At 45.1% G+C, this 15510-nt stretch overlaps 1 protein-coding gene across 1 annotated transcript in view; it reads left to right on the forward strand.

The window, feature by feature from the left end:
- Positions 1-396: 396 nt before the first annotated feature.
- Positions 397-15510, forward strand: part of PRKCH (protein kinase C eta) — a 219408-nt gene continuing 204294 nt past the window's right edge. The window contains exon 1 of the mRNA XM_079768547.1: positions 397-1800. Coding sequence (XP_079624673.1) covers positions 1438-1800 — 363 coding nt within the window. The 5' untranslated portion in view covers positions 397-1437. The remainder of the gene's footprint in view (positions 1801-15510) is intronic.

A 15510-nucleotide genomic window follows, 5' to 3' on the forward strand; every position in this document is an offset into this window, starting at 1 on the left:
TTCCTGAGAGACTCATCGGTTGTGGCTGGTCCTCAGGGAGGAAGATCGGTCATAGGGGAGAGTAGACAAACACTGCTGGTGCCACGAGTGGGGAGAAGCACTCTGACTCGAAAACACAGCAGCAACCCAGGGTGTTCCTTGAAGAGGCGACTTCTTTGGTGCCCCCCAGTGCCAGGGACCAGGGACGGCGCGTGTGCGTATGCCTTCTGCCTTTGCCACGCAGGGCCCGGTGGACAGAAACCACCGGCAAAGGAAGAGCCTTATTACATCTCGGCCATGGCTGTCTTAAGAACCAACCTTTCCTGCTCTTTGTGCAACAAGACACACCTCTCGAGGAAGGAGGCGGACAGGATTTCCATCATCGCTACTGCCCTATTTTAAAAAAAAACCCGTGTAATTACTCTCTGCAGGAAAGGCGCACAAACAGGATGGGCCCCGAGTTGAACCAGGATGAGCCATCCCTGTAAAGATTAGGAAAAGGAACCTCCCCGCCGGCTGCCCTCCTCCAGCCAGGGCCTCTCCCAGATGGCCAGGCAGAGTCACCAGCCCACCTTTCAGGGTGGGAGGGAGGGCGCGGGAGACCTCGCCGCTCGGGTTCCCTGGTTCCTCCTCCTCCTCCTTCTCCTCCCCGCCTTCCAGCCCGACCCGAGCCGGTCTCCCGCGCCGCAGGTGTTCGCTGGCTAGGCTAAGAGCTCTTCCCTTTTCGGCCTGCACCTGGGTGGCCTCCCGCCGGCTCGCACCGGCAGACTCCGCGCGGCGGGGAGCGCGCAGGCCGGCGCGGTGAGCGCGCAGACGGGCGCGGGGCTCCCGGCGGTGTGCGCCCGGCCTCCGGTCCGCCGCTGGGCTGGCGGGGCGCGCGCCACGCCCCCGGAGTTCGAAAGGCGCGGGAGCCGGCGGGTTTCGGTGAACTTGGAGCCCGGCGCCGAGAGGCTCCAGTCGGGGATGCGGCGGCAGCTGCTTCCTGGTTTAAAGCTCGCCGAGTGGGGGAGAGCGTGAGCCCGCGGAGGCGGGGGCAGGAGCCGGAGCAGGAGCGAGAGGAGGCGGGGGCAAGAGACGCCGGGGCTGGAGCTCACCGGACGGGTCGCTCTGGCTCTCCGGGGAGAGGAGCCTCCCGGCTCCGGAGCGGGGGCGAGTCCCGTGCGAGACCCCGGGAAGCGCCGCGCGCTCGAGGCGGACGGTCGGACTCCCCCGGCCCGCGGCCAGCTCAGCGCCGGGCTCCCCTCCTTTCCACCTCACGAGGGAGAGAGGCCGGGAGGGAGGGGAGGGGAGGGTCCCGCGGGGAAGACAGAATGGCCCGGCGAGGGGGACGCGGGCGCGGCGTTCCCCAGGAGCTGCCGCCACTCGTACCGCTGCCGCGAGGACTGGCCTGAGCCGGGGCTCCAGGCTTCCCCACTGCGAGCCAGGGCGGCCCCCCGGGGCCGGGGCAGCGGCGCCGGCATGTCGTCCGACACCATGAAGTTCAACGGCTACTTGAGGGTCCGCATCGGCGAGGCCGTGGGGCTGCAGCCCACCCGCTGGTCCCTGCGCCACTCGCTCTTCAAGAAGGGCTACCAGCTGCTGGACCCCTACCTGACCGTGAGCGTGGACCAGGTGCGCGTGGGCCAGACCAGCACCAAGCAGAAGACCAACAAGCCCACGTACAACGAGGAGTTCTGCGCCAACGTCACCGACGGCGGCCACCTGGAGCTGGCCGTCTTCCACGAGACGCCCCTGGGCTACGACCACTTCGTGGCCAACTGCACCCTGCAGTTCCACGAGCTGCTGCGCACCGCCGGCGCCTCGGACACCTTCGAGGGCTGGGTGAGTCGCTTGGGACCCCTCCTGGCTGTGTCCGCTTGACCTCCTCACCCCCCCCCTCCATTTGTCAGAACTCGCGGGGGGCCCCGCTTTCCCATCGTCCCCCCTAAGCTCCGCGGAGGTGGGAATTCCCTCCAGACTTTGGTCCTTGCCCAGCTGGTGACGCGACCGCGGTGGGTGTGTGAGGGCGCAGGTGTGTCTCCAGGAAGCCGGTCTGGATACGGTCCCCATTTCGGGATGGCAGCTTGGGCTAACGGGATGTCAGGGCGGGGGCGGTCACCCACCATCTGTCCCGACTTCGGGTGAGGCGCCCCAACTCCCCGCACGCGGTTAATACGCAGGAAAGGAAAGAAAAGTGTGATATGAAAGGGACTTGATTTGGGTAAAGTACTAGTACTTTAAGCGTTTCTTAGGAGAAAGCCTTGCATTCTCGCAAGTATTATTCATAGTGTTTATGGATACGTGTTGGCTCAGCGGCTCAGCCGTGCACACGTGTTTCAGCATGCAGATCCATTATGTCCCAGAGATGCATAACCCACACTGGCGCGGATTGGAGTACCCGGGTCTGCACTTTGGCAAAGTGTTATTGTTGAGCAGTTTTCCAAGGGGATGAGGTTCACAGGTGTTCGCAAGTAACGTCACCAGTTCAGTCTGGATCTGAAAGGCGTGAGTCCCGCAGTGTGCGTTTCTGCTGTTGGGGGGAGAGCAGCGGGAGCTCTTTGGAGTTTGTGGAGCCCGCCACACCTGCTGGCGTTTCTGCGTATTGACCAGCAGCTACCCAGCAGCTACCCGCAACTCCCACTTGCCTCTGCTTTTCACATAGTTCCCATGAGGCAACACGTGTGCTGTAAATAAACTAAATTTTCTAGAGCGCTCTCCACAGTGCTAAGATGCTTTTGCTTCTTAAGCCTCGTGCTGTCTTTGTGGTGCAGTTGTTATCCCTCCCGCTTTTGCGTGATGAGATGATAATTATAATGAAGTGGTCTCGTTGGGCAAAATGGAGTAAGCTGTGTGAAGACTCTCAGGGATCTCATGGTTTAAGTTATGGAGGACGCCAGTGTTGAGCCCAGAATGTGAAGCAGTATTGAAAGTCTGTTTGAAATTAACAAGTGGCGGAATCCGATGAGTAATAATGAAGACTTATTTAGATATTTCTTTTACACTTTAAGGAACTGATCGTTTTGTTGTAGATTCTCTAAAATTACGAATGGCTTGTGGAGCTATCCTTCTTTTAAATAGAAGTAAAACAAAACAAAACACCCATAATGACTGTTTAACCCTATCATCAAATTATACTGAGTTAATTTTCCTTCAGCCAACTTTATATGGAGTTTAAAAGTGCCCTGGAGAGGAATGGCTAAAATACAGTCAGAGACTGACATTTTATCCTGTGAGTTTCTGGATAGGAAATAGAGGTAAGCCTAGGAACCCATATGGAATTATTGAGTGGCCGGTGAGGAGTTAGGCTGGGTAAAGCTCTGACTAGAGGAGGTAGGTTGTGAAGGATGGTGGTGCAGACTGGCCAATGGCCCGTAGGGGCATGTCTTCCCGGAGTGAGGTAGACTGGTCCTTCTTACTCTTAGTCTGCACATTTCAATCACTTGGGGAGCTTTTAAAACTCCCTGCTTTTAAGTACTCGAGATAAGCACCTCTGCCTGTGGGACCCCAGCATCAGTACTTTTACGCTTCCCGGGTAATTCCAATGTGCAGCTGAGGCTGAGAACCTGTGGCCTAAATGTAGATCAAAAGAAGAGAATTAGAAGGAGCGTAAGTGTAGGAAGCTTAGGTTACCCGACCAGGTGTAGGTGTGCAGAGCTGCTTATTGGCCCACCGGATGAACAAAGATTTAAATGTCAATGAAATGTCTATATCTACAATGAATTAATTACAAATATAATTAATTATACTTAGATGTTTAATATAACCCACTGGTGGTGTTTTGGAAAACATGAGTGTTTGGTAGGGCAGGTCAGCATTTAAATGACCTTGAAACCAGTGATTTGTCATGCATTTATATTCTATTAGGGGGCAGAGATTTTTTTTTTTTTTTAAGTTCTGGGTATTTTGAACCAACTTTGATGATAGCATAGATAGAATGGTTAGAGTGTTTCTTTTTTTTTTCATATTTTTTAAGAAAAATAATCTTAGGAAAGTGTTTGGCAACATTATGAATGCTTTTAAAGATTCTTTATATAAAGTTCTAAAGGTGGTTTTGAAGTTTAGAATTGCAAAAATACTTATTTATCTTTACTATATTAAATTGAAATGTGTAGTTTATTTGGACAGTTAAAAATGGAATAATCAAATTTACTCCACAATAAAGTTATGTTGCAATTGGAATTATAAATTGTTACTTTAAAAAAACCTAGCAACTTCGTTTTTGCTCGAGTATGTGAACAGATGAAAACAGAAGAAACCTTTATCGTTAGCGTAAAACAAGAATTGTTATGCTTTCTGACTTAATGTGTACTTTCTGAGTATTAAGGAGGTAATTTAAATTGATTTTAGTATCAGTTTTGTTGATATTACCTTCTAAGCTTGATGAGAAAATGGGTTGTACCTGTTTTATGCAGTATATTCTTAATACCAAACAGAGCCTGACAGTCTTTTTTTTAAATCTAGATAAAACCTAAGGAGATGGGGATATAGCTAAAGAAGTTCTTAAGCGGAAATTCACAGTATTAAACAATTTAATTAGAAAGGTTCTCAAAAGACCTATGTTTCTACCTAAAACTAGAAAAGAAGAGCAAATTGAACCCCAAGTAAACAGAAAGAAGGAAATTGTAAAGATAGCAGAAGTCAGTGCAGTAGAAAACGGAAACAATAGAGAAAGTCAATGAAACGAAAAGCTGGTTTTTTGAAAAAATTAATACAGTTGATGAACATCAAGCAGAATGATCAAGATAAAAAAAAAAGAGAAGACACAAATTACCAATATTAGGCATGAGAGAACATCACTATAGACCCTACAGACGTTAAAAAAATATTTTGAACTATTTTAGGCCAGTAAATGCCGAGATATAGAGGATATGAACAAATTCCTTAAAAGATACAAACTACCCAAATTCATTCAAATAACTTGAATGACTTTGTCTATTAAGGTAATTGAATTTGTAGCTGAAAACCTTCCAATTTGTAGTTGAAAACCTTCCACAATGCAAATTTAAGGTCCTCGTAGGCTTTATTGGTGAATTCTATCATACATTTAAGGAAGAAATGTTGCCAACTTGACACAAACTATTTCAGAAAATCGAAGGAAACACATCCCAACTCATTCCATGAAGCCAACATTACCCTTATACCAAAACCTGATTAAATTATTAACAAAAAAACACCCACTACAGACCAGTGTTCCTTGTGGACACATATATACAAATTCTTAAATCTTAGCAAATAAAATTCAACAATATAGCAAATGGGTAGTACACCATGACCTAATTGGGTTTATAACCAGGACAGCAATGTTGATTTACATATAAAAATCAATTCGTGCAATTCTTTATATTAACAGGATAAAAAAGGAGATGAATATGATCTTCTGTATAGATATTTGAAATCTATTAAAAATCAATGAATTGGACTTTATCAAAATTAAGAAGTATTGCTTTTCAAAAGCCACTTAGAAAATGAAAACACAAGCCATAGACTGGGAGAAAATATTTACAACATGTTAATCAGATAAGGAGTTGTAACACCAGTATATAGAAGAATTCTTACAACTCAATAATAATGAGAAAAATACACAATTATACAAAGATTTGAATAGGACCATCATTGACAAATAGTACATTAAAAGATACTCAAAATCATTAGTTGTAAAGGAAATGCAAATTAAAACCAAAACCCATTGTAAAAGCTAAAATTAAAAAGACTGGCCATCGAAGTGTTGGTGAGGAAATGGAACAACTAGAACTTTCATATCCACTGTGAGAAATATAAAATGGTACAGTCATGTTGAAAAATGGTTTGGCAGTTTCTTAAAATGTTACACATACATCTACCGAATGACCTAGCTCAGTGGTCAGCAAACTCATTAGTCAACAGAGCGGCAAACCGCGGCTCATGAGCCGCAGTTTGCTGACCACTGACCTAGCTACTCTTAAGTATTTACCAAGAGAAATTAAAGCATTTATATAAAGACACACACATGAATGTTTATAGCAGCTTTATTTGTAATAGCCCCCAAACTGGGAACAACTCAAATATTAGAGAACAGCTGAATATTTAAACAAATCGTGCATCCTAACACTAATTAGTAAAAAGTGATGAACTATTGATACCTGCAGCAATACTGATGAATCTCAAAATAATTATAATGAGGGAAAGAAGCCAGACAAAAAGGAGTACACACTGTATTTATGCAAAATTCCAGGAAATGAAAACTAGTGTGTAGTGGCAGGAAGCACATTGATGGTTGTCTGGGAATGGGAGGATGGAGGTGAGGGTCGGCTGGATTACAAAGGAGGCATAAGGAAACTTCTGAGGAAATGGAAGTATCCATTGTTTTGATTGTGGAGATCATTTCACAGTTATATACATATGTCCAAGCTCATCAAATACGTTCCCTTTTAAGAATGTGCATGTTATTGTATGACAATTATACCTCAATAAAGCTGCAGAGGAAAACTATGAGGCACTATTATCCCTCTTTTATGAAAAAGATGTTAAATAAGTAAATGAATTAGATTTAAGCCAAGGTCGACTTAAAAACTGCATTGTCTTTTTAGTGCAGAAAATATTTATCAGAGTAGGAGCATAAAACAAAACCCAAAACAAATTCATTAAAGACAGTTTCTGATTTTTGGACACAATGTTGTTTTCTAAATGATCCCTGTCAATTTTTTCTGCTTATTCTGGAACTTGTTTATTTTGCATAATTTCTTTACCTTCTGAAAACCGGAGTTGTGTCTAAATTAAAACCTTTTTTTCTGTCTTTCATATATTTGCTGGCTTTCCAAATGGGGACCGGCATCTGATACTTAATGCAGAGCATGGGGACAGGGGTTGAGGGGAGGCAGGAGGAGCTGGAGGCTGCGTCATGGAAAGACCTTGGCATCCCCGCAGGAAGGAAGGACCTGCTTGGCGGGATCCCAGCCCTTTTCCTGGTTCGGCCCTCTTGAAGACATTCTGTTCCCTGCCGCGCTGGGGGGCTGCTCTCTCCCAGCTTCTCAGCGAGGTGCCTGGTAGCCTTGTCGGGTGAAGCAGCCAGGTTACCACTGGGCAGTCTTGGACTACCTTTCCCCTTGATTCCTGATCCAGGTGCATACATTTATAGCATCAACATTCTTCTAGGTTCATTATCTAGCGTTTCACTCTCTTTTGTGCTTTGTAGTGGTTATTTACTCTCACAGTTATTTTTTTTTTTTTTCTGAGCCAACTGGTGAGGCACGTCTAACACTGGTGGATTAAGTCAGTGTTTAAGGGAAAGATATATTTTAGCCTCTCCGGGAGGTTTATTCCAATGCACATGAGTTGTATTGGATTTTTGTTTCATTGTAGGAACTTTGCTGCACTGGGGCTGCTGCTTATCATGCAGGTTGTGGCTCAGATGTTTCCTCCTCAGAGAGCATTTTCCTGACCATGTTAATTATCTTGCCAGCTTTCATTACACTCATTACTTCTGAGACCTGTCTGCTTATTGTACCTTTGTCCTTCAGAGTGTAAACATCTTGAGACTAGGGACCCTGACTCTCTTATCCACCATTCAAGGTTCTAACTCTAACATTGATTTGTTTTTTTGAGAGAGTGGAAGGGATGGGGGTGGTGGGTGAGACAGAGACAGAGACAGAGACAGAGACAGACATCAACTGGAGAGAGACACACCGATTGGCTGCCTCCCACCCGCACCCTGACAGAGGCCAGGGGTTGAACCTGCAACTGAGGTACCTGCCCTTGACCGGGAATCAAACTCATGATTCTTTGCTCAGCTGGCTGACACTCTAACCACTGAGCAAAACCGGCCAGGGCAAGAATGGTTTTTTAAAATGTAATTTTGGGGCAAGTAAAGTGTAAGTACTTTGGGAACATCTTTCTTTAAACATGTTGTTTGTCTTCGTAAAGGAAAGAAATGAAAATAATTGGGGAGTGACCAATAATTGTGGTTATTGCAGTGTCCCTCTTTTACATCAATTAACGATGTACCAATATGTGCTTGAAAGACTGGGCCAGATTTCTCTGCCCTTGGAATATGATAATGGATTGAAAACTCTGTGTACGGGAAACTCCTTTTGTTTCATTTTCAAAGACTATGACTTAAAAACCCGTTAATATGTTCTAACTTTGTTCACTAGTAATTTGAGAGCCTGACATGTTAAATTAGGAGCAGCAAGAAAAAAGCATTAAAAGGCTGTACTGCAACCTCGGAGAGCTAATGAGGTTGGTGGGCAGAGTGTGTGAATCATTTTATCTTATGCAACTCTGAGCACAGTTTTGATACTTAGCAAGTGCTTAGAATGGTGACTAGTTGTGATAGTAAAAATACAGTACACTTTAATGAGATGGGCAGCATTTGTTTAGATTAAGAGAGGTGCCTTGGGCTTCTGTAGTCTCTTTTCTATTTTATAAAACAATTGACTAGATCCGGTTCCCTTTTTGTGTTGACTGCTTAGCTCCATGTTATTAGAATATGATGAAAATGAGGCCTGAGTGGAAACTCAGTACTTTTTCACTCTCATCATGGCTGTATCTAAAGTGATCTTTCTCTTGCCGAAACCGGTTTGGCTAAGTGGATAGAGCGTCGGCCTGCGGACTCAAGGGTCCCGGGTTCGATTCCGGTCAAGGGCATGTACCTTGGTTGCGGGCACATCCCCAGTCGGGGGTGTGCAGGAGGCAGCTGATCGATGTTTCTCTCTCATCGATGTTTCTAACTCTCTATCCCTCTCTCTTCCTCTTGTAAAAAATCAATAAAATATATTAAATAAATAAATAAATAAATAAAGTGATCTTTCTCAATGGCCAAGCCGACAGTCATTACTTAACCGCTCAGTGGTTCCTCACTGCTTCAGATAAAGCACAGCTCATTAAATGGTATAGAATGTTCTCCATGATCTGGCCCTTGGCTTTCTCTCGAGCCTTCTTCTAACCTACACTGAGCTCCAGGCACTGTGAGCATCTCTCAGGTCTGCCAGGCTCACATTGCTAATTCCCACCTGTGCTTCATTGTGGCATCACTTACCCAGAAAACTCCCGGATGTGCCAAGCCTGGGTCTGGTCCTCCTTGGAATTCCCTCAGCATCCTGAGATCCCCACGGTCCACGCTCCTCTCCATCCTGAAGGAATGGACGTATGAAAGGATTGGGCTCTCATGGAAGTGTGTGATATTGGTCAGAGGGAGTTCAGGATGTAATAATATGGGCAGTGCACTGATTCGCCCCCTCAGCTTCTGGGGTAGCTACTCTAACAGAGTCTTGCATGTTTTTGCATGAAATGCCAAGCCCTGGTGAGCATTCGTCCACCACTGAGCATGACCTGTGTCCTGGGCCTGTGCTCTGCCCTGGGAGGCAAAGTGAACAAGATGGACATGATCCCTTCCTTTATAGACCTCGTAGTTCCAGGAGTGAGGTAGATTGGGGGGTGGGGACAATAACCAGGAGATTATAGACCAGAAGTAAGTACTAAGATACCGCTGAGCACCTGGTTTGAGGAGACCAGAGACATTTTCCTGGAGGGGAAATAGCTGATTTTTAAGGCCCCAGCATAGATAGCCACAGGCCGGCTTTATTTAAATGCCTGTGGAAAATCATTCCTCAAAAGAAGAAAAGGAACTTCTGATGCAATAATGCTTTCCCAGAGAGACATCACAGGTGCCCTTTTGAAAGGTAAAGGCTCCTGACCCACGGAAATGTTTCCATGGTTGGAAAGTTTGGGAGGGGATTACGTTGTCCTGCTTGCAAGCAGATGGCCTGAGAGAACATTTGAGTCTCAAAGGCAGAAAGCAGTAACACACTAGGTGAACCAACTCACACCCTATGCTTTGTACAGATCATAAAGGACTCACAGGTACTGAAGCAGGAGGATCACCTAGTTCAGAACAACCACAAAGCCGGGTAGCTCTTAGGCCCCTGGACAGCCTGCAGATGTAGTCATTTGGCAGAGGTGTTTTTAATGTTGAATTTGAAGGCATTTAGTTCTTAGGTGCTTCAGTTTGCCACAGACCACACCACTCCCTATTACAAACCCTTCCTTTTGACTCATTACATGCTCGGAGGTTTTGGAGTTTTTTTGTTGTTTTTTTTTTGAGACCTACTATAGCTCCAGCCTTAGTTTTCAGTGTGGGAACCAAAACTTCAGCTAAAGCAGAACTGTTGCCTTAGCTCACGTGATTTGTGACAGATGGATACACACACACACACACACACACACACACACACTCAACATCTACATACATATGTAGATAGACTTATTTAGATATATTTATATATCTTTATTCATTTATAATTACATTCCATTAGATGTATGTATATTTAGATATTTATGTATCTACAATTTTAGATCAAGCTGGCTTATTATTATCCTATCTAATAAAAGGGGAATATGCAAGTTAACCATCACTCCATCACAAAGATGGCGGTGCCCATAGCCACAAGATGGTGGCACCCAGTCCTCTCAGCCCCGCTAGAGTCCCCCAGTCCTGGGGGGGTGGCTGCTGGGAGTGGGCAGCATGAGTGGCCTGGTGGAATGCTTGCTTCAGCGACAAGGCAAGCGTTCTGTGCCCAGCCACGGATGGGCCTCTGGGCCGCGGAGAGCCTCTGGGCAGTAGGAGAAGAGTGGCCAGGCCCCACAGAGAGCTACTGGCGCATGGATTCATGTGCAGGGCTACTAGTCCTATATAATAAAAGGCTAATATGCAAATTGACCAAACGGCGGAACAACCGGTCGCTATGATGCACACTGACCACCAGGGGGCAGACGCTCAATGCAGAAGCTGCCCCCTGGTGGTCAGTGTGCTCCCACAGGGGGAGTGCTGCTCAGCCAGAAGCACTGAGTTGGGCTTATGGCTGGCCAGTGCAGTGGCAATGGGAGCCTCTCCTGCCTCCGTGCTAAGTCATCAGTCAGACATCCCCCAAGGGCTCCTGGACTGCGTGTGAGAGGGCACAGGCTAGGCTGAGGGACCCCCCCTGAGTGCACGAATTTCATGCACCAGGCCTCTAGTTAAATATATGGGGAGTTAACTGCAAATTAGTATTGTATTAAGTACTAATTTTTTTTTAAAAAAATCTCTCTTTGTATTTCATTATACAATGTCCAGCAATATGTAAGTGTTTTGTCATCATGGGTGTAAGGAGAGCTGGGTTCAAGGTGTGGCTTTGCTGGAGCACTTTCCTTCCCCGGAGCACAGCCCATGCCTTCCTCTTCCCCTTCTTCTTCCCTCTCAGGAGTACAACTCCTAAACTCTAAGCGTCCCCACCAGATTGCAACCAGGGGAGCAATGGGCAGCAATAGCTCCTCCCAGGCTAACCTGCTGAACCTGTCTCCAAGGCCCCCTTTCTCTGACTTTTCGGTGAGCCCATAGCATCTCCCACTAGGCTCTCTTCTGTTGCTTCTTCTATCCTAAGCCCTTCCTTGATTCACTGTCCCCAGCTTTAATAAATGCACTCCAAGTTAAAAAAATAAAAAGGTGTGGCTTTGCCACCTATCGCCTGTGACTTTAGGCAAGCCCAGACTGGCAAGGTCTCAGTTCCCTGGTTTATATCACGAGGGGGTTGCACTAGCATATATCTGAGGACCTCCCATCTCTAAAGCCTCGGCCTCCACGTGTTAGGCAATTGCATCATTTCTTCTCTTTTGTAGTAATTGGTTTGGTTTTTAAGTAGTCAAAATGAACTATGTCTTATCAAAGTTATTAACTCCCAAGAATTAAATTGGTCTAAATCTAAATTTCTCAGGTTTAGAGAGGTCTTAGCTCAGGTCTAAATAACTTTTAGCGTCGATAGTGATGTTGATGCTATTTCCTTGGCTTAGAATCCAACTTAAGGAATTACAGGGGGTCCTCATTTTAAGTCATGCAGCTATATTTCTTGATTTGCGCTAATGGGCTCCTTGTTCTATGGGGATGGCTGTAAGTCATGTGAGAGAGACTGAGAATCCCACTGTTTGAGCTTTTGCTAGAAGCCATTCTCACTAGCGCTGTAATTAATGCTTTGTAGACACGAAGTGTCTGTAGCCACCTTTTACATATCCACCCTAGATGATGACAAATACTATAAATCACTTGTAGAACAGACATTTTAATTAAACAGAGGAATGAGCCCAAGGCTATTGGCTATCTAGTGTTTAAGTGCTATGCTGAAGAATTTCATGAGATGGGAAATTGTTGTTGAGAATGATGTTGCTATCCAGGCAGACTGATCAGAATTACTATGTTCGTGTATTTCTCTGTGGCATCAGTAAGTTAGTAGTGATTGTCAAAGCACACAGGACTTTTTAGTAGAAAGACCACTTTAGTAGAAAGACTCACTATCAGTGCTTTTGTAATGTACTGTCTTCTAGAAAGTTCCTTTGAGTTTACATAAGTTTTATCCTGTACACCTTTGACCTTATAGGGAGATGTTTGGTTTGTGCTTATGGTAAAAAAAAAAAAAGACAATTGACAGAGAATAGAACCATTCATGGCCACCACAAGCCCCTCGTAATTACACTAATAAACTCAGTCTAATGGGGACAGTGTGAGCATGTTCTAGACATAGCTCCTGTTCTCCAAGTGCTTAAACCCAAACCACAAAGCTGCATGTTCCTTTGAAAGTCATACTTGCCCCTTGTACTTGCATAGCACTCTTCCTACACCTCTCTCATAGCACTTAAATATGATGCCGTGCCTCCGTCCTCACACTGGACTTTGGTGTTCTTGTCTGTGATGTCAGAGTGGGGTCAGCCTGAGCTCTGTGGCCCCTTCCAGCACCCGTGTTCTATGGTTCTGGTTCCGGTTCCTTTGGTTAATGAAAACTCTGCTCCCTTGTGAAATAGTTGCTGGAGACTGTTGTGCTGATGCTCAGATTTGTTCTCGTCACTGAAATTAGTATTTCTGGAAGAGTGCACAAAAGTCGTAAATATAGTAGCATAATTCCCTAAACAGAATGCATTTGTTAATCTGGGAGCCATGGAGCTCTTCAGTGCTTTATTAGACATGATCACTGTTCCATCGCAGTACAGAAGAGTTGAGAACAGGTTCTCAGCAGAAGCAGTGCTTCCGAGAAGGGCTTTTGAGCGCTGGACCCATTTAGTGATGATGAAAGCGATGGTCTGTATCTAGGAAAGTGCACTACATGCATATGGACAATGTGCTGGGAACAGTGTCACCAGAGGGGTGGTCCTTGAGGCCTGACGTGAACACGGGGCCTCGGGTTAAGAAACACCAACTGAGAGAGAGGTGTCAAAAAGAAGGACTCTTAATTTCTGATTCCCCGGACATGGTTCTACCATTTCCCCCTGTATTGGAGGACATTTTCACTGCAGCTAATCATGGAAGACAAACAGTAGGAAGGGGGAGCTATGAATTTTAGAGAAAACAATGTGTTTAAAAATGTATTCTCACTTCTGGCTCCTGGTGAAGTATACCAAATGATGACCTATTTTGGGACCTTTTGAGTTTGTTATTTAGGTATTTTCAAAAGCCTCTATTTTTGTAGGCGTTTCTTTGAGGTTTGCAGTAGATGAAAAGTTAAAAAAAACACACACAACCAAAAAACTAGGACAGTTTGAGTGACCTTGGCTCGGTACCTTTTGTTAATATAAAATTTTTCCCTATAAAAAAGAGACAGGATGTATCTGTACTGGGCATTATGGTGCATACTGGGTTAGTCCACAGCAAAATGATGAAACCAGTGATGCTTGTCTGCTCCTCTTGCCCTGTGAACCCTGGTCCCCTATGGCCTGGGTCCCTTGACCCCACAAGATTTTCTTATCCTCTCTTGAGTTCCAGCTCATCTTGCCAATGGAAAACAACCTGATGATGATAGAAACTGAGCTGAATGGAGGTTGCCCGCAGCACAGCCCCCTAGCTAGCCAGAGGTGACGCTAGAATCTAGCTCTCCGGACTTCGGCCCAAGCTGTTTTCTGGATGCCCCTCAGTGTGTGGCAGAGGCAGCAGGAACGGCATTCATAGTTTTTTATTGAGTGCCTGCTGTGTGCCCCACTCCATTCTAGGTGTAACAGATAGGGCAAGAGAACAAGACACTCAGAATCTACCCTAGCATGGAGAGGTACATAATCAAGCAAGCAGGGGATTGCAAAAATATCAAATGGCGGTTAGATGCTAATGGAGAATTAACACGGGGGGATGTGATAGAGTGGACAGAGAGGGACTCGCGGAGAGGGTGACATTTCAGTTGAGACCTGAGAGACAAGTAGCCACCATGTGAAGATTAGAGAAAGGGCATCCCCTGCAGGGGGAACAGCTAAGGCAAAGGCCCGGAGGTTGGGGCAAGCTTGACATGTGGAGAAACAAACAGGAGGATTGGGAAAAGGGTAGACTGGGTGTGTGTTGGCAAGTTCGTGGCATCACCCCAGCTCGGCTACAATGAGCGAGTCCCTTGATCTCTGACTATTTTCTCCTCTGGAAAATGGTGCTAATGTTTGTACCTCATAGGATTGGTGTGAAGATTAGATTGACTACATTAAACGTGCCCAGCACAAAATAGGCCCTCAAGAAATGGTCGTTTGGGTTCCTTTTACTCTCCCAAGGAAATTCGTATTTTGACAAGGGCCTTTGGAAAACAATCATATTGGCCAAAGAAAGCCGTTCATAAGGTTGCATCGTAGACAATGGGGGTGGCGATGTAAAAGTCTCCTGGGGATGGGGTAGGGTCCAGTCTTGTTGGTGCCCCTCAGATGATATAGAAGCATCTGTTTACATTCTGCCTCTTTCAGCACCGTATTTTCTAAAGAGACAATAGAGGAAAGGAAACAAAGACCAAGAAATTTATTCCAAATTTTTGAATGATATATTTGTTTTCTACAGACTCATAAGTATTAGTGGAAAGTTTCAATATTTAGAGGAATAGGATAATTATAATAATTGATAGGGCCCGAAAGTGTTTTGTTGTTTTTTTTTTTTTTTTTTTACAAAACTATAAATTATGGATGAGAATTAAAAACATGGTGCCAATCATCATAAAGGAAATAAAACCTCAAAAATTAAGAATAACTACATAGAGTTGATTCTTGTTTACTACTGAAAGCTCGTTTACTTTATTGACTATAATTTTGTGAATTAACTCTGGATAATTTTGCCTATTTTGAACAATTTTGTATAATGCCTATTTTGGCATCTTGCTGATTTCCAGAATATTTCTGACCTCCCCTTCAATATCCATTTGTCCGTGTGTACTGTAAAAAGACACACTAGCATTTGCCTAAGTCACATAAACTAGGATGCAGAATCTGCAATTACAGAGTAATAGTACACAAATACAGGCTTTGAGGAATATTTATTGGACGACTACCATAATTATCAGAGCATCATAGTGTGATGGTTGGGTGTCAGCCAGATTGGAGCTCAACTATTAGGTCTGCCTCTCATTAGCAGAGGTCATTTAACTTCTGCCAGTCCCGGCTTTCTCATCATAACATAGTCCCTACCTCACAGGGTTATGTGAGAATACAGCGAGGAATTATGTAAACTGTCTAGCGCAGTGTATGACACATACTGCTGCAGAAAGATTATCATCATTGTCACCACCACCATCACTCTACCCCAATACTTAAATATGAAGTCAT

The sequence above is a fragment of the Cnephaeus nilssonii genome (genome assembly GCF_951640355.1).
Source record: "Cnephaeus nilssonii genome assembly, chromosome: 4".
Lineage (NCBI taxonomy): Eukaryota > Metazoa > Chordata > Mammalia > Chiroptera > Vespertilionidae > Cnephaeus > Cnephaeus nilssonii.